The sequence below is a fragment of the Tenrec ecaudatus genome, chromosome 17 (genome assembly GCF_050624435.1).
Source record: "Tenrec ecaudatus isolate mTenEca1 chromosome 17, mTenEca1.hap1, whole genome shotgun sequence".
Taxonomy (NCBI): domain Eukaryota; kingdom Metazoa; phylum Chordata; class Mammalia; order Afrosoricida; family Tenrecidae; genus Tenrec; species Tenrec ecaudatus.
The window spans coordinates 16,512,944-16,531,568 of NC_134546.1; the positions used below are offsets into that span (position 1 = coordinate 16,512,944).

General features: G+C 46.2%; 1 protein-coding gene and 1 pseudogene across 1 annotated transcript; one reads left to right on the top strand and one right to left on the bottom strand.

The window, feature by feature from the left end:
• Positions 1-5,527: 5,527 nt before the first annotated feature.
• On the bottom strand, positions 5,528-16,020 carry LOC142431014 (alpha-ketoglutarate dehydrogenase component 4 pseudogene; annotated as a pseudogene).
• LOC142430281 (small ribosomal subunit protein uS10-like) lies at positions 15,967-16,410 on the top strand. The gene has a single exon (XM_075535334.1). The coding sequence runs from the start codon at positions 16,019-16,021 to the stop codon at positions 16,376-16,378; it is 360 nt and encodes a 119-aa protein (XP_075391449.1). The 5' UTR covers positions 15,967-16,018; the 3' UTR covers positions 16,379-16,410.
• Positions 16,411-18,625: the final 2,215 nt, after the last annotated feature.

Sequence of the window (18,625 nt, forward strand, 5' to 3'; positions counted from 1 at the left end):
CAACTCCCTGGTTGACAGGATAGTCCCAATCTGCCAGGCACACAGCAGCCAAAACCACAAAAACTCCATAGCAGTCAAGTTGATTCTGACTCCCAGTGACCCTCGAGGACAGAGTAGAGCTGTCACACTGGGTTTCCAAACCTATCATCTTTACAGACTCAAGCTGCCACGCTTTCCTCCCAAGGTATGGCTGGGTGACCTTGAAGTGCAGACCTTTGGATTAGCGCTTATTGCTCAACAGCTGGGGGCCAGGACTCCTAGAGCCCACAGCAGGGAATCAATAGATGCTGGTGGTTCGCTGAAGGAAGAAGGCGGCACTGAGGAAACGAATCTCCGGAACCACTGCATGCTCTGATGCTCATTCTGGCTAACAATGAGCCTTATCCTCAAATTGCTCAGCAGAAAGCCAATATTTCCCGAGAATTCAATTTTAATCCCACTTAGAATCTGTTTCCTACATTTAGGACTTGCTCCAGGGTTGGGGTTGGGGAATGGGAAACAAGCAAAACGAATTGTAACCCCTGCCTTCCAGGAACTGCCCACCTTTGTGGGGGTGGTACTGTCTTGGCCACCTCCGTGTGCCATTTCAAAGCCCTGGTCTGTGGTCCCAGGGAGTTCACTGGAGGCTTAACCCACGGGAGGACCCTGAAAATGAATCTGGGGGCTTCCACGGTCATCCACAGCCTTCTGCAAACTAGGTGTCCACAATGTAGGCTCTGACACCATTCCCTCCTTGGGATTTGAATTTTATGATTTACAATCCGTGGATCACACAGGCTGGTGTCCCTCTTCCCTGTGGACTTAGTTGATGCCGCTCTTCGATGGGTGCTTGCCATGTGAGACTGTTTAAAGGTTCCAGCATTTACCCGGAGGAAAGCAGGAAGGGGCAGGAAGAGAGATGATGGGAGATGGAAAACAGGGAGGAAGTGGGAAGAGTGATGCCACGCCATGGGGATTGCCGGTCTCGCCACAACATGGGGACGAATTGTTGCACAGGAAACCAATCTGCTCTGTCGCTGTCATCCAAATCACCATGTACAAATGATCATAAAAAGAAAGGACTGTGCACACACACAATCCAGATACTTGCTCTTCTAGGAACACTGGAGGACGGAGCCAACAGTGAGTCTGCATACCCTTGGGCAATAGCTCGATTGTGGCTGAGGCACGTGGACACGGCACGGCTGCTCACCCCCATCATGCTCTGGCACTTCCCAGCAGGGCAACTAGGTGCCAGGTGCCAGTCTCGTCTCACCCCCACTCGCCAAGCTCCCTCCAGTTGCCTGTCTCTGTAAGGATTGGCGAGGGCGATCAAGAGCCAGACTCTGCAGAGTCGGGAGACCTGTTAGGGATTTTGTTTTCTTTCCCAGGAGTAGTTCAAAGCCACGGGAAGTTTTACTAAGAGCACTCACGTGACCCACGATCACTCTGGATTGTTGGCTTCCACTCGGCGATGAGGACAAATGGAGGGCTCTCGGCGTCCTGTGGCTTCTTCACAGCAAGGCCCATTGCATCCCTCTCCTGGATCTTCAGAAAGACCAGGTGCCTTTCATTAGTGAATGGCGTCATTCACTAACGATGCCACAGGTGATTGGCCAGAAACACAGCCGGCTGGAATAAAAATGGAACTGATCTAAGAATCAAAAGAGCTGGGTTTGAATCCTAAGTGACGCTGGCACCGGTCCCTTTACCTGTACTGTCCTCTCCTGTAAAAATGACATTATCACACCCTCGTACACACCTCACGGGGTCACAGGGCAGAGCAAATAAGATCTACCTAAGAAATGTTTATAAAAGGCAAAGTGATCGATATAAAACATTGTCCTCACCACTCATTCATTTCCCAAACTCACCCCGATCCTACTCTGTTTTCTGCCGTGCTAGGCCTGGGGACAGAGAAAGAACAAGACAAGTCCGCAAGGCCTGTGGTCGCCTGGGAGTACAGGCATTGTGAAGGCCCAATTGTCTGGGCCCAGGGGTATAGGCAGAGGGCCTTTACCCACCACACTAGTGTCAGTTAGACTCCTTCCCAGGCCTGTGTCTCAAATGGAGTCCTGAAGAAATGCTTGCTAAACGATTAAGTATCTTTACTGTCTTCATTCTACAATGCTTCCTCTCTTGGCCCATGGCTTTTCAATTTATTGTATACAGATACAATATAAAATTCAGTGGCATTCATTACCTTGGCAATTACTACTTATTTCCAAAATATGCTTTATTGCCTCAAACAGAAACACTGTATCCATTAAGCAACAGTATCCATCTTTTTGGAGGATGTCTTCTAGCTGGAGGTGTGTCAGGCTAGGATCTTCCAAGAAGAAAACCCGACGACACCTGCGGGTGTAGGTACATAGAAAGAGGTTTCTATCAAGAATGGGCTCACGCGGTTGTACAAGTGGGGAAGTCCAGTCTGGTTCAAGTCCATGGGTCAGATGTAAACTGGAGGTTTCTCCTGACTCCTGGCGCTGAGGAGGCAGATGAAGCAGGAAGCCCATGGGCTGGCAGATGCAGAGCGGAATGGATGCTAGGTCTGCCACATAAATCCCACACCGGCAGTCCACCAAAGGCTCCTGGACTCTACAGGTGAGGTCAAGGAGGCCAACGGAGCAGATGCAGAATGCAGACCCCCCAGAAGAAGTGAGCTAGCTTCCCCATGGTATCAATCTTTGCTAAGAGCAAGCCACACCCCACCTGAGTCCTCTCCACTGTATCCAGGCTGTGACCAGGTGAAGGTGGGATTCTAGGATGTTCTTCCCACAACTGCTTGGCTCCGTCACAGAAGACTCCATCGTGGAGTGGATCACACTGTGGTGGATCACCTCAGGGGAGGATCCTGGGCCCATCCAAGCTGGCACAAAACCTATCACGGGGGTGACTAATTCACCACTGGAAATCCATCTGCGGAGAATTATCTTCTGAGTTTTGTAAAAGTTAAATTGGTGCATTCACACCTTTTGCCACTAGATGGCAACCTTTCCCAGGTACTGGACCAATAAACCCACTGCCATCCCCTCAAGGGGGACTCCGGATGGATAAGATTTTCAAGGCATTGATCTTTTTGAAAGCAGACTGTTATGTCTTTCTCCCTCAAAACAGCTGGTGGGTTTAGACCACTTATCTTTCCACTAGAAGCTGAGGGTTTTAAAAATGATGATGGCAACATATGTACAAATGTGCTCGATACCATTGACGTATGGATTCTTGTGAGCTGTGAGAGCCCCCAATCAATAACATATGTATATCCTGTACATTATATGAAGTGACATAGAATTCTTATATACTCAGCTTTCAGTGTTGGTGTTTTCCTTGTAAAATCAAGCAGCTATTTGTTTTTTAAAAGAGAAACAGCACTTTAAGAATTTGTTCACAAAAAAAAAAAAGAATTTGTTCACTTTCACTGGGGGTGGGGGGTGTTACGAGCAGTAAAGGCAACACAAGCAAATACTGTTGTCTACGCAATCCTGTGCCAGCGGTGATCCGTGAGCAGATGCGTGGCTAGACACCCGGGCTGAGCAGATGTGGGAGACAAACTAGGAGGGCACTCATGAATATTCATATTGGCTTGACAAGACGTGTGTGTATTTGCCTTTGCTGTCAAGACAGCCACGTGTGTGGTGGAGCCTAGAGGGGCAACATCATGAAAACCTTAGATGTAAGAGAGGAGTCGATGGGCCGGGGGCTCATGACATAACCCCGGGGGACACCAATGTCAATTGGCAGAGCAGAGTACAAAAGCCAGTGTTCCACATCCTACTTCTATGAGCAGCAAAAGGGCCTCAAAAGTTCGTGAGGAGATCTCTAAGGTTCAGGTATTGGTCTCCGCGCCTCTGGAGGAAAGGAGAGCGATGACACTGAAGCTGCGTGGAAGCAGTGCGTCCAAGGGCCTTACTGGACCCCATGGGCATTACTCTCCGCGCCCCTGAGGCCAGAGGAATGCGATGGTCCAAAGGCTCAGAAAGGGATCACAGGAGAAGGTCCCAGCTAGAGTCGAAGAAAACTGGGGAGGGCAACTCAAAACCATCAAGAAGACCTGACTGATAGAGACTGGTGGAACCTCCAGGACTCTGGCTCTCAGTTTTCCGACAGGGGTGGAACTGAACTCACCCTCTGTTTGCATCGGCAACCGTTGAAGACCCGAGGGCAGCATCTACCCGAGAATGACATTCAGAAGGCTAGGAAAGCAGGAGGAATGGAAACAAGGAATACAGAGAGGAAGTGGGAAACACGGGGGCACATTGAGGAGATTACAGTGGATGAGTTGAAACAAAAGGAGTACGAATTGTTGAATATAAAATGGAGGATCTATGATGTAAACCTTTACCCAGTTCACCATAAAAGGCTTTAAAGACTACAAACACAAAGAAAACAACAAAAGCATACCATGACCAACAACTGACCGTGAAATGTTTTATCACAAATAACAAAGTAGAGGGAAATAGTTTGTTCCATCTTACCTAGCATTGTATTAGTGCAATTTCTTGCAAACGTGTAAAACTCATGAATGTCTCTAAAATATTCAGTCATTGCTTCATGGTTTGGTTCTTGTAAAATTCCTTTACTATGGAACTGTTAAGGTGGAGCTGAGAAAATGATCGAAATTACTCAGGGAGACCAAGTATTTGCTTTGAAAAGAATTTTTTTCTCTAGAACCAATCAAAGCTTTCTTTGGCCCAGGAGTAGAGTTTGTCAGAATATACTAGCTATTTGCCATTTTAACTATTTTTAAGGGTACGATTTAATGGCATTAATTAGATCCACGGGGTTGTGTAACCATCGCCACCATCTATTAAAAAAATTTTGTCATTCCAAATAGAAACTGTAGTCAACAAGCAAGTGACGTCCTTGGCTCCAGCCCTCCAGTTCCTGGTAACCTCTGATCAATTTCCTGTCTCCATTCATTTATCTGTTCTAAAGATTTGTGTAAGTAGGACCATATACGATTTGACCTTCTGTGGTTGGCATATTTCAGTTAAGCTCATGTTTTCAAGGTTCACCTTTGTCATAGTATGTATTAGAATTTCATTCCTTTTTATGGTTGAAAAGCATCTATATATGTATGGGTCACATGTTCTTTATCCATTCATCTATTGATGGACCCTTGGGCTGTCCCCACTTTTTGGCTATTGTGAACGTAATGTCACCACTAGCATTGACGTACAAGTCTACGTTGAGTCTCTGCTTTCAAGCCTTTGGCGTATGTATCCGGAGTGGAATTACTGAGTCAGAGAAAGATTGCATGCTTGACTTTTCAGGGAACTACCAAGCTGATCCAGTGCACAATTTCATTTTTCTTCTTTTAACTGGACATTGTGTGCTTTTAATAATTCAGCACCGATCATCAAGAGTAAATTGATAGGCTAACATCTTAAAATGTATAATAAAGATAAAGTATATAAGCGATTTGGGGGAACTTGTGGAGAAGCTGACCCAGATACATAAATTAGAGTGCATAACTGTCTGTTTACATTTTCTTTCCTTTTTCACAGGACACTTCAGGAAAGTTGCTTAATGTACCATTTCTCATTTGTCATTTCGGAAGTCCTTGATTGGCAAGACGATTCTTTTGCCTGATGGCAAACAGTAGCCACACTGCCAGTGATTCTTCTGGACCTCCACGTTGGATAAATCCAGTGTCTTCTGGAGACACGAGTTTCCCTCTGTATTTCTGAGGTAATGCCTTTATTGTTTCTGCAGAGTCTGGTGGACCGGATGCATCAGCCAATCTGGTGTTCATGTCCCAGAGGACACTGTGACCTTGCAGAGCCTGCGATGGCATGCCTACTGATCTCAAAGGTTCCGGTCCATTGAGGTTAGGGTTGTCACTTCAATCAGAGAATCTTATTAATGGCGTGTGTGGCTTAACTACCTGAATGACCCTGCTGGCGGACTCCATCTTGCTCCCCCCCCCCTCGTGACCCCTAAGTAGGGGTAGCTTGCTGGCGAGGCTGACAGTTCTTTCACATCCTTGTCAACACACATTCTGGGCGTGTTTGCAATTTCTCCTGCTTTAAAACTGGGCCCCCTTTTTATCTGCGAGTTGTAGGGATTCTTCACAGAGTCTGGATGTCAGTCTCTTCTCAGCTGTATCATTTTCAGCTGTTTTCTCTTTCCACTTTCTTGATCATGTCCTTTGGTGCACCACAGCTGTTAACTATTTTATCACTAAAAATCCTAAAGTATAGGTCTCACCATAAATTCCATCCAGGTCAAACCCCGCCTGCAAGAGCAGTGAAATCAACCATTCAGCCCATCCCTAAAGAGTGGAGGAACCTGGAAATTTAACCAGATGACTGTAGTCTTAAAAAAAAACAAACCAATTAGCTGACGGCCAATGAGTTTTCTTTAAAGATGTTTTCCAATGAGGAAGTAAAAAGAGGTCAGGAGGAGCTAAATCAAGGCTCTAAGGTCACGCCTAATGATTGTCCATCAAAGATCTCTCAAAATCGATAACTTCACCACGGGGCCTTCCACCCTAAAACCCTTGCTTTTCTACAAAAGCTTTGGTTAACGTTCTCAAAACACCCTCAGCGTAAGCAAATGTTCTTCTTTGGCTTTCCCACAACTAGCCAGCATCACGGAGCACTGTTACCACGACCTCTGCTCTTTACTGGTCCGTGATCACGCTGACGGGGTCACTTCAGCCTTTTGGCAGCCCCCACTCTATGCTTTTTTTTTTTTTTTTTGGCTTTTGTGCGTTTCCCGTGCCCTCCCGTGCCCCCTGGAAAGCTTTGTATCTCAACAAGCCCTTAGTTCGGTGCCATTTTAACCCCGTGCCGATGGCCTCTGGAATCTGGAAGCCGAGGCTGTGTCTTTGTCCTCTTTGGCTCAGTCAGTGTCCGCACATGATCTTGGAAGTCGGGTCTCGCTGGCACCCTGCGGCACTTCACAACCAGCCAGGTCTGCGGCTGCGGCTTCGTGGGCAGCCTCTCCTCGTCTGCAAACGAGCTAGCCACTTGTAAGCGGCTGATTTCTTGGGTGCGCTAGCACGGTCAACTTTCTGTGGAGCATCAGCGATTTCACCAATTTTCCCCTTCGCCAGGAAGTCGACCTCAGTTCTTGCTGTATCCATTCTCCTAGAATCCTTGTGGCTCTGGTGAGGACTCTCCCAGCCGGCGCCGTGCCCTTCTCAGCACCTCAAACTTGACCCCGTTGGACCTGTGAGAACTCGTTGCTCCGTTCGAGTTCATATTAGTACAAAAAATCTGAAATCTGGACATAGCTTTTCTTCTTCTTCTTTCGGATGCTTGAAAACAACGTCAACGTTTTACTGTGACCCGGGTGGAGGGTTACAGAGCAGATGGTCAGTTTGGCATTCAAGGGCTCAGACACCTTCTGTTTCTTCTCATTAAGACAATCCCTGGGAGGAGACGAGCCAGTCAGGGCGCAGGGGAGCAACGATGAAACATACAACTTTCCTCTTGTTCTTAAATGCTTCCTCCCCAACCTCCAACCCTACTATCATGATCCCAATTCTACCTTGCAAATCTGGCTAGACCAAAGGATGTACAGTGGTACAGATAGCAACTGGAAACACAGGGAATCCAGGACAGATGACTCCTTCAGGACCAGTGGTGAGAGTGGGGATGCCTGGAGGGTGGAGCGAATGTGGGGTAGGAAGGGGAAACTGATTACAAGAATCTACAGTATAGCCTCCTCCCTGGGGGAGGGATAGCAGAGAAGAAGGCGGGGGGGGGGGGGGGGAGATGTCAGACAGTGTAATATATGACAAAATAATAATAATTTATGAATGATGAAGGGTTCATGAGGTAGGGGGGAGTGGGGAGGGAGGGGGGAATGAGCAGCAGATATTAAGGGCTAAAGCAGAAGGCAAATGTTTTGAAAATGATGAGGCCAACAAATGTACATATGTTCTTGACACAATGGATGTATGTATGGATTGTGATAAGAATTGTAGGAGCCCCCAATAAAATGATTAAATTTAAAAAAAGACAATGCCCTGGATCTGACATCAGCCACCCCACCCCCACATTCCTGTCTCCATCTCTCCTACTTCCCTAACCTTTTTGAACCTTGTCCTTGGGTAAATGGGGGTCCCCCTTGATCCACCTTCATCTTCCATGTGGAAATGTAGTTGCCCAGCACCATTTGCTGAAGACCCCGATCTTCCCTCCTTGAATATACTCAGGCATGGTCCGTTTGTGTTCAGGGATAATTACAAAGCAGACGTCCTTGGAAGTTCAAGACTTTGACTCCCTCCAGAGCAACTTAGAGATGTCTCTTCATGGAGACATTTGGGTCGCAAAGCTATTGATTCAGTTATTTCTTTTCCTGGGGAGATTTGCTTACACGCGATGGTAATAAAAAATAGTATTTCTCTTGCAAGATGGTCAAGTTTGTTAGCAATTTCCTCACAGAATAGCCTTGATGTCACTGCCTGGGAAGCATTAGACTGCTGATCTCAAGGTCAGCGGTTCAAGCCCACCAGCTGCTCCCCAGAAGAGAGTTGAGGTTATCTGCACCTGTAAAGCTTGACAGCCTCAGGGACCCTGTCCAAGGGCCTGTGAGCCAGACTGCCTTCACGACAAGTGGCTGGTTTTTGTCTCTAATAAGAGAGGAGGCTTCCTACGTTCGATGATCCTCAACGGGAGCACAGACCCCCTGTGTGCCCACTATCCACCTGGGCCTGCCTTCAGATGTCCCCACGGCACATGGGGGCCAGGGGAACCTATGCAGACACGAAGCACATGAAGCCGCTTCTAGTTGGGCTTGGTGTCATCTAACCAACTGAATGCATAGAAGTGCGCTAAGTCAACCTAGTAGCTGTAGTCATCTATCCTGGATCCTGGATTACTTAACAATGATCCATTGGCAACGCTGCCGCGGACCCAAAGGCTGATGACTGCCACCTGCCCAGTGGCTCCACGGAAGAAGCACTTGGCAAACCCGCGTCTGGAAAGACTAGGCAGCCTAGAAAACCTTGGGTTAGGGTTCTACTCGGTGTATGCGTTCACTGTGAGTCAGTTGACTCACAACAACCACAAGAATAGAGGGGAGAAAGCATCATCGTGCCATGTCCTATCGTGATCCTGAAGCGCTGGTGGCGCTGGGGGTTAGGCATTGGGCTGCAAACCACAAGGTCTGAAGGTTCAAATCCAGCTGCTTCTTCGGAGAGGTAGGGGGTGGTCTGCTCCAATAATGATTTCCAGTCTCAGAAACCCGATGGAGGGTGACTATGAATTGGAATGGACTCAGGGATGGTAGATGGGGTTGGGGTTTGGGTTATGACAATGGGAAAGTATAGGAGGTAAAGCGGAACCATGTCTCCATGGAAGGCTCCCAAGACTGGCCTTCCAGACTAATGTGGTTGAGATACTGGAGAGAGTAAGCGAATCCTACAGCCACCGTGTCACCGTCCATATTTAAGGTCGTCCTGCCGCTGTAGTCATCATGCAGAAATTAACAGCAAAAGGTTTGATTCAAATCCTACTCAATATTTATTTGAGACTTATTTCCTGGTGGCTGGGTCCCCATCTGTCCAGAGAGGCCTGCCATCCCTGCGCCTTGATGACAATGAAGTTCATCATGCCTGACTCTTCCCCTCTGACTGAAGGCTTTCTGACCTCCGTGGACTTTCCCCACCAGCTTGGTGGACCTTCCTAACCTTGCCTAAACCTAGCAGTGGCCACACCTCAATGTAAGCTGAAACCCCTGTCCAAAATGTGTACAGGACATCTCCGAGCCAGGCTGTCATGGTAACTTCCCCTGTGCTCTCGGCAGCCGCCCTGTTTCTGCCACAACTAGTTATAACTGCAGTCACCCCGGGCCGTCCACACCCATCTGGAGTACTGGCGGACACCAAGGAGGATGTGTCCGTCCCTAAGACCAGAGCTAGTTTGATCGGAGGAGGTTTCTGAGGCTCTGCAGCCCACACGACAGCAAGAAATAGATCAGGAAGAAAGGCAGATGTCTTTCGAGTAAAAAATGTTGAAGAAAAATGCTTTTCTTCTCATCTGCCATTCTTCAGAGGGTGGTGACAGATGGGAGGGACCACTTCTCCATCGGCCACAGGCTGTGAGAGCATTGCTATTTGATTATCAAACCATCCTGAAGCTTATGTTAGAATGCAAATGATTACCCTCCGTGCCAAATAAGGTTCCTCTCTGGATGAGCTGCCACAGCATCTTCCTGGTAAGCAAAACAGATTTGAAGAAGCAAAAAACAACAAAAAATGTTCCTCTTTTGAGACATGGAAAAACAGAAACTGACACTATTATAGATCCATTTCCTGTAGACTGTTAAACTATCTCTTTATGGAGAATGGGGGTAGAGGGGTAAAGGGTGTCTTGTCTTTGCTCACTCTGCCTGCTCGTTAGGCAGACATGAAGTTCTAGGAGTGAGAGAACTTGGACATCTCATTCCAAACACAGTGAAGTTCATTGACTAAAGCTGGCTATGGGGGAAGGGGGGGACACCAGAACTGATTGTGATGATGTATGTGCAGCTCATTTTATAAGGGATTCAACCATGGCAGTATATGATATTTGATTACTGTATCAAGATAATTACTGAAAAAAAAAGAAACCAAACTTGACAACAGTGACCATGGTGAAGGACTTGACAACAGTGACCATGGGTGAAGGACTTGACAACAGTGACCATGGGTGAAGGACTTGACAACAGTGACCATAGGTGAAGGACTTGATAACAGTGACCATGGGTGAAGGGGGCATTGGGTTTATGCTAATGGTGGAATCACTTGGAAAAGATATAACGGTTGTACACACAAGGAGTATAACGAACAGCCCTGAAGTGTACAAGTAGAGGTGGTGGAATTGGAGAATGTTTTGTTGTGTGTGTGTCTGCCACAATTAGAAAAAGAATCACACGTGTAACCATGAGTACAGGTAGAATAACATGATCTAGAATGGACTACGGTGACAATTGTGCAACTCTTCTTGATATGATTGAATTATTGAAATGTAGGATGTGTGGATGACGTGCTAATAAAACGGCTTAAAAATTGGCTACAGTATCAAAGGCCCCCTGCCTGTGAGGCCGTTCTGACTCACCGCGATCCTACAGGACGGAGTAAGTAGAACTTGTGCAAGGAGCTTAGAGACTAAACCTTTACGGGAGCACTGCCTCAGTTTCCCCCCATAGGGTGGCGTGTGGATTTGAACGCCCTGTCTCGAGGTTAGCAATCCAGTGCTTAATCCACTGTGCCACCAGGCCTTCTCCCAGCATGAAAAGCAGACCCTAAGCAAAGGCCGAAAGGGTGTACACTTCTCAAGCAAGAGGCCCATCCAATGCCATGCGGTCCCTTAACTTCTCAGGAGCCCAGGCCTGGGGCCACGCAGGAGATGGTGGTGCTTCTTCCTCTGAGGGAGACCATCGCCGGCTGCTTGAGGTGGGAGGTTCCAGGTGCGAGGAAAAGAGGTAGCAACCGATGGTCCTAGAGGTGGGTCCTGCGATTGGGCCTGGGCATGATTCATCCCCAAACAGACCTCTCTTCCTGTCTATCTCTGCGTGGAAAAAAACCAGCCAGAGCTGGTTCCTCTGAGGCAGACAATGTTCCAAATTCTTTTCCACCCCATCATCTGTAACATCAACCACTCCTTCCTCTTCCTCTCAGTGGGCTCTGTCCTAGTTGGGTTTTGTTTGTTTGAATTTTTAACTTTTTAGTGTGAGTTGAATGAAGGTTTATAGTGCGAATCATCGGTTTTACATTCAGCAACTCATACATTTTGTTCTGACTCCCCCAAAACAATCCCCTCACTGTGCAATTAACCATTGTGCTTCTTCCCAGGGTGACCTGTGTCCATGCCCACCCTTTCCTAAACTCCTGACCTTTGTCCTCAGATAAATGCGGCTGCTTTGAGCCCCAATGCTTGATTGTGCCAACCTGGCCAATAAACACATGTAGGGTTAATTGAAGAGTGGAGAGATAAGTGGCTCAGTGAGCCTCACCTTTTTAGTTCTTGGGTCTTTTGCTCTCTGATGGTCAGTAGCTGCCTTAGCCAGTGCCCTGCTTCAGCTGGCAAGACTCACTTCCTGTAAGACATCCCTGAGGAGAAGCCACATGAACCTACCCTGATACAGCCTGGGTGCTGGAGCAGTTGTGTGTAGACCCCTGCCAGTGCTGAGATGCTTACACGCTCACTGATTGGCTTTCTTCCTGGAGTCAGCATCATTGCAGGTGTTTTGTGAGGTTGAGGAGGACTTTGTAGATTGGTGTCGGACATGTGGGCTAATGTTGGACTTGTGGGCTTGGGCAGTACTGGGTTGGGATGCTTTCTTAATGTACACTTACCCTTTATATAAAACTCTCTCTCTTATACATATGAGTTTCTGTGGATTTGTTTCTCTAATGTACCCACACTAACACAGCCATGAACCTGATTTGGCTGACTTTGAATTCCTGCTCTCTGGTTCATCAGCCCCAGCAGCTACATAAGTCAGGACAAGCTTCCGGCTTAACATCTGACCCATGAACTTGAACCAAGCTGGACTTACCTACTTCTACAACTGTGTGAGCCGCTCTTGTAATAGAGGCTGCTTTCTTTCTACCTATGAGAAACATCAATGTCCCTTTAAAGTTGTTTTCTTCTCGTGGGGAAAGCTTTTCTTGATTCTTAAGATAACGTGGTCTCACACCATAGCTGCCCTTTTCACTCGGCAGGATGCCCTCTAGGTTCACCCACGTCCGGGTTGGTGGGCAGATTCATCGTTACTCTTAATGTTGTGTCGTATTGCATTGGGTGTACGAACCAAAGTTTGCTTATCCATTTTCCACCTATGGCCATTCAGGTCATTTCCATCTTCTTGCTTTTGTGAATCGTGTTTCGATGTACAGTAGAACCCCGGACCTTGACACTATCCATTCTAGAAGGAGCGTCAAGATGTGAAGCAGTCAAATTGCGAATCAAGTCTTCCCATAAGGAATAACTGAAAGCAGATGAATCCGTTCTCAACCACCAAGTTTTTACCCCAACCTTGACTTTTTATACAAAACAGTACACAGAAATTTCAAAGTAAATAATTTCAGAGTTGAATAATATAATTTAAATAAGAAATACCACATTTAAAAAGTTTTAAACAATTACAGTATAGCCTATACTTTGAAATTGATGAGGCTCTGGATCTGTGGACACGGATGTGGAGAGGAGGTGTGGACAGAGAGAAATTGTTTGGAAGGGGAATCCCCTCCCATAAAATCAACTGGTAGCTGTTTTTCGGGGTTTTTTGCCCCCTTCTTTGCCTTTTTTCACTAGGACCTGGCTGGCTTCCCACCCTCACGCTCCCAAAAATCTGCTATTGGCATTTTCTTAACTTTTCTAAAAGGGTATACTAAATTATCAACAATATCGACACACAGTTAACCAGTTCCTTATCATGATGATTCTTATCCAAAAACTCTTAGGACCCATGTTTTTTATCTACAAACCTTACAATAAGCCACACAAACTAAGAAAATTATAGCAAATACTTGGAACACTGCTGCAAAGGTTTAAAAAACACGCACTAACAAAGCCAACTAATGCCAAGGGACTGAAACACGGACTGCTTTTTGTTTATAAAAATCACATGCATTGGGTTGGATTTGGATGTTTTGTTCAAGCTCTGATGCAACATTTTTTCCACATTTCGCGTCGAAATCCGATTATGCCGAGGACGGATGTGGTCGAGCACCGGGGCTCCTTATTCCTTTACAGTAAGTACCAAGTAACGGGATTGCTGGGTCATACGGTATTCCTGTCCCCAATTGTTTGAGAACCATGCTTTCCACGGCGGTTGTAGTTTGACCGTCCCACCAGCACGGTCTGTGGGTTCAACCCTCTCTGCAGCCTCTCCAGCGGTGTTATTTTCCATTCTTTTTAAAGCATTGCTATCAATGTTGCTTTGTTTTGCATCTCTTGGATGACTAGTGAACACAAGCATTTCTTTGGATGCTTGCTGGCTGCCAGAATGTCTTTTTCGGTGAGCTGCCTTGTTCATGTCCTCTGCTCATTCTTCAATTGGGTGATGCATCTTTTCCTTGTTGAGGTGTTGAAGCTTTCTATATATTTTAGAGATTCGTCCCTCGGGTGCTCTATTATTGCCAAAGGTTTTTCCAAGTCTGTGAGTTCTCAGTGTCCTCTTTGGGGAAAACTTTTAAATTAGATGCACACCATTGTTTATTTTTTAGGATCTCCTAAAAATCTGGTCATCTATTTGGTCCTCTGCTGTTTGTGTGTTTCAATTATGTTTGATTAAGCCAGGTATTTGTATCCCTAAGTTGGTCTCTATATGTTCATTGATGATGTTTATAGTGTTAGGTTTTACATTTAGGTCTTTGAATTTATCTTGAGTTTGTTTTTGTAGCTGGTGAGAGAGAGATGGGCTCTGTTTTATTTTTCTGCAAATGTTACCCAATGTAGCCAGCACCATTTGTTAAGGAGACGATTTTACTTCTTTCCCATGTAATGATTGGGGACTCCGTGTCAAAGGTCAGCTATCCAGAGGTGTATCTATTTCTGGGCTCTCAATTCCATTGCATGGGTCCCTGGGTCTGTCACCGTACCAGTACCAGATTGTCTTGGCGACTCTGGCTGTGTACCCATCTCCCTCTTAACGTTTGTGCCACACAATCCAATGCAGCAGCTCACCAAACTCACAAAACATCAGGCTCATGGGTTGTGGAGGCTGGTAAGTCCCCAGTTCATAGGGAAGGCAATAGCCAGGTGACCTCTCCTCAGATTGCAGCCTGCAGGGCTGAGGAACTCCTATGGATGTGCCAGATGATAAGCTGCTGGTTCACAAGGCTGTGGAAGCTGGCAAATCAGATCATAGACCACTGGCTCAAATCCCAAGGCCAGGGGTCAGACAAAGATAAGCTAACCAGATACCGGATCCAGATCAACAGAAACACCTTTGCCATAGCCTTCCTACAAGCAGTGGTTCTCAACCCTCCTCATGCCGCGACCCTTTCATACAGCTCCCCATGTGGTGGGGACCCCCAAAGCATAAAATCATTTTTGTTGCTACTTCATGACTGTCATTTTGCTCCTGTTATGAATCGGGCAACCCCTGTGAAAGGGGTCGCGACCCCCAGGTTGAGAACCACTGCTGTATAGGGATGTAGACAACACCCCCAAGGAAACTAAGGGTCCGGTGACATGAGTCTGAAATCTCTATTAGGCAGCAGCTCAAGATACAACTGGCTCTAATCCTGCCTCATTCACATAGTGAACAACGCGCTGCCCAGCGGGGCTATCACCACAAGCACAGGGGCTAGGGTGGACAAGACGGCACGAAAGGGAGGACTGGTTCAGAGTCAGATGGAGTCATTCACTGCAGCAAGCCCCTTTCTTGCTGTTCTATTCTGCGCCCTCCGTTTTCCAGCTTGACTACACAGGTCTCCTTCTCAAGAATCCCTCTCGAAAAACTGTCCGATTCCAAAGTTAGCTTCTTGTAGACCTCCAAAATGAGACACTTATATAGAGTTGTCTTCTGCCGATCCATGGTTGACGTTTCCGGGGCCAAGTGCTGTCCAGAGATATTTCAATCACACACCCTTCTGAACAGCATGATGAAATCTCACACGGCCCACTCACTCCCAGGGCCGGCCTCCCCCTCTTCCGCTGGGTGTGAGCCTGGGAACGCCATTGGGTGAGAGCTGTGCCACGTTCTGTCGGTGTCCATCCGCTGGGGTGCTGTTGCCCGCCTGGGCACCCTGGGCACTTGTTGTAGGACATATAGGAGAAAACAACATCAGAGTGTTCAGGACTACCTGCAGTGTCCAGCATCCGCAGGGGACTGGGAATGTACTATGCTAGCTATTTAAGTGGTAGAAATGCGGTTGACTGGGAAAGGGAGCGACTAGATAACAGTTTCATTATTAATCTTTAATTTTGCTTAAGTGTGATTCGAAAAACAGCCAACACGAATATAGAGTTTATAATAGGATAAGTACTTTTTAAAAATCATTTTATTGGGGCTCCGTCCCCGGCTCCCATTCCTGACTCACCGCTGTTCGCTCTCGCCAAGGAACAAGTCCGTCAGGAAGCGCCCCGCCGCCATGGCATTTAAGGACACCGGAAAGACACCTGTGGAACCAGAGGTGGCCATTCACCGAATTAGAATTACTCTGACCAGCCGCAACGTGAAATCCTTGGAGAAAGTGTGTGCTGACTTGATCAGAGGGGCTAAGGAGAAAAACCTGCAAGTGAAGGGACCAGTTAGGATGCCTACCAAGACTCTGAGAATTACGACCAGGAAAACTCCCTGTGGGGAAGGTTCTAAGACCTGGGATCGATTCCAGATGAGGATCCACAAGCGTCTCATTGACTTGCACAGTCCGTCTGAGAGAGGGAAGCAGATCACTTCCATCAGTATTGAGCCTGGAGTAGAGGTTGAAGTCACCATTGCAGATGCTTAAATCAACTATTTTAATAAATTGATTTATCTGTTGGTAAAAAGAAATCATTTTATTGGGAGCTCTTACAGGTAGTATAGCTGTCCATAATTCAAATAGATCAAGCATAATTTTACACTTGTTACCACCATCATATATAGTACATATATTTATGTAATATATTATTATTGTCTCTTACACCATCCAATGTACACATTCACCTGTAATTCTGTCATTCATTCCCCTCCAGTGGGGTTATACGGTCATCATTGCTGTCAGCTCCCCCTGCTCCTTCCCCCCAGGATAAGCACTTTATACAAAACAAGAACACATGTTCATACACTTCATTCTATAACATGAGGTCGGGACAATTATTAGCCCATTCTACAGATGAGGAAATCAAGGCACAGAAAAGATATGTGACATTCCTAATGTTATCAGCTAATAAGTGCTGGAACTAGAAATCAAATTCCTATTTTTATTTTGGTTTTCTTTGAAAATAAATATTTCATCAGTTCTAGTAAGTGTTCAGCGAGTTATTGAAAAGAATGTTTTTTTTCTGTGAAGTATGGAATTCAGTACATAATGGTTCATTCTATTTTATGAATACTCTTATTTGGATGACTTTAAAAAATTTTTATCTCTTTATCAAAAACTAAGGCAGCAGAACAGTCTAAAATTGAGTTGTTTCATATTGTAAAGATATAAAGTTACGTTCTTTTCCTGCTTTCTTATCTGCTGTTTTTTATGCTCTAGAATTTTTTCATACTTCTCTATATATGTTTTATGCTCTCTCATCCTTGAAATGTGAAAATCTTTTTCCAGTATTTGCATTTGTTCTCAAACAAGATGAGCTCATTGTTCTTGGCTCCCTGCCTGTCTAGCTGGATGCTGCCAGCATCCTCCTCTCCGATATGAGGTGGAAAAGCAGGTTCCCTTCCAATGTCTTGGAAGCATTTGGTGGGAGCAATCCCCTGTGAGGTTCCTTCTCCATGTTTTACAAAGCCACCATCCCAAGGGTCTGAAGGTGGTCTTCCTGGATGGAGAGCAGACTCCGTGGGGCCTGCCCACCCTCCTGAGTTCCTCATCTACAGTATCAGAGAGGAGACCTGCCCGTAGGGTAAACATTTCTCCTTTCACATGCCCAGCTAGTACTGGGAGTGGAGAGCCAGAAGTCTAGGCTAGCAGTCCCCTTGTTCCAGTGTGTCCTGACTATTTCTCCATAACCACACCAGGCCTTTATTATTGCTCTCGCTCAGGATTCTGGTAATTGACTAGACTTAGCTAGGTGATTCTCACTCAAGGTCTCTAAATGGGGCCACAGTGAGACATTGGGTGAGACTGAAGCCATCACAAAGTCTCCCTCATTCACACAGATGGCACCGGACTGAGAAAAACCAATCCGTTCTGACCTGGAACAGCGAGCCTTCCCAGAATCCCTCATCTTCATCTGCCTGTGCAACACAGGGGTTTCAGGGCACATGTCCGTCTCACGTGGTTGCTCGGGGTTCTACAGGCATCTGTTCTGAAAAAGAGAACAAGATATGACCCAGCCTTGAAAGTCACCTATCATTTATCCCCTGCTGTGCACTTGCAGGATCCCACGTGGACTCCGGGTTGGGGGGCTGGGGGGGGGGGCGGCTTAGAGATGCTGTCTCACAAGTAGAGCGGTGGTAGCACAGCTCTGGGTTTTTTTGAAGAGCGCGTGAGACTGCTTATACGTGTTGTTGCAGTCATTTTTGAAAAATACCATCTGCCACAGAAATCTTAATGTAGTTTTGTTGAACTAATAAATGATGGTATGTCATCAGTAGTAATACTTACTGACAGCTACTTGCTAAGCACTGTTAAAATAAAAATAACACTAAGCCAATGATAGAAACGGACTGAAGTTTATTTAATACACAATCCGAAAATCAGGATAGCATTTCTGACTAAAGAGTAAAAAAAAAAATTTCCAAAGAAGAAAGATGATTGGCAGAATGTTGTACTCCATCTTCTCTCTAATTATTAGACCATGTCATGGAAGAGTCAAGTGTGATACTTTCTGGGATCAATCAATTTTATCTTCCTACCGCTTTGCTGAGTTCTTCATTGTTTTGCTTTGTTGCTAATATATTTTTGATTTAAACGAGCTCTTTTGAGACCAAGTTTATTGGTGAGATAGAGACTGGTGGAACCCTTGAGGCTATGACCATGGAATTCAATCCCCAAACTCCATTTTCAGCCAAACAATACGTGAGTTCTTAAGCGGAAGTGTAACACTAGTGA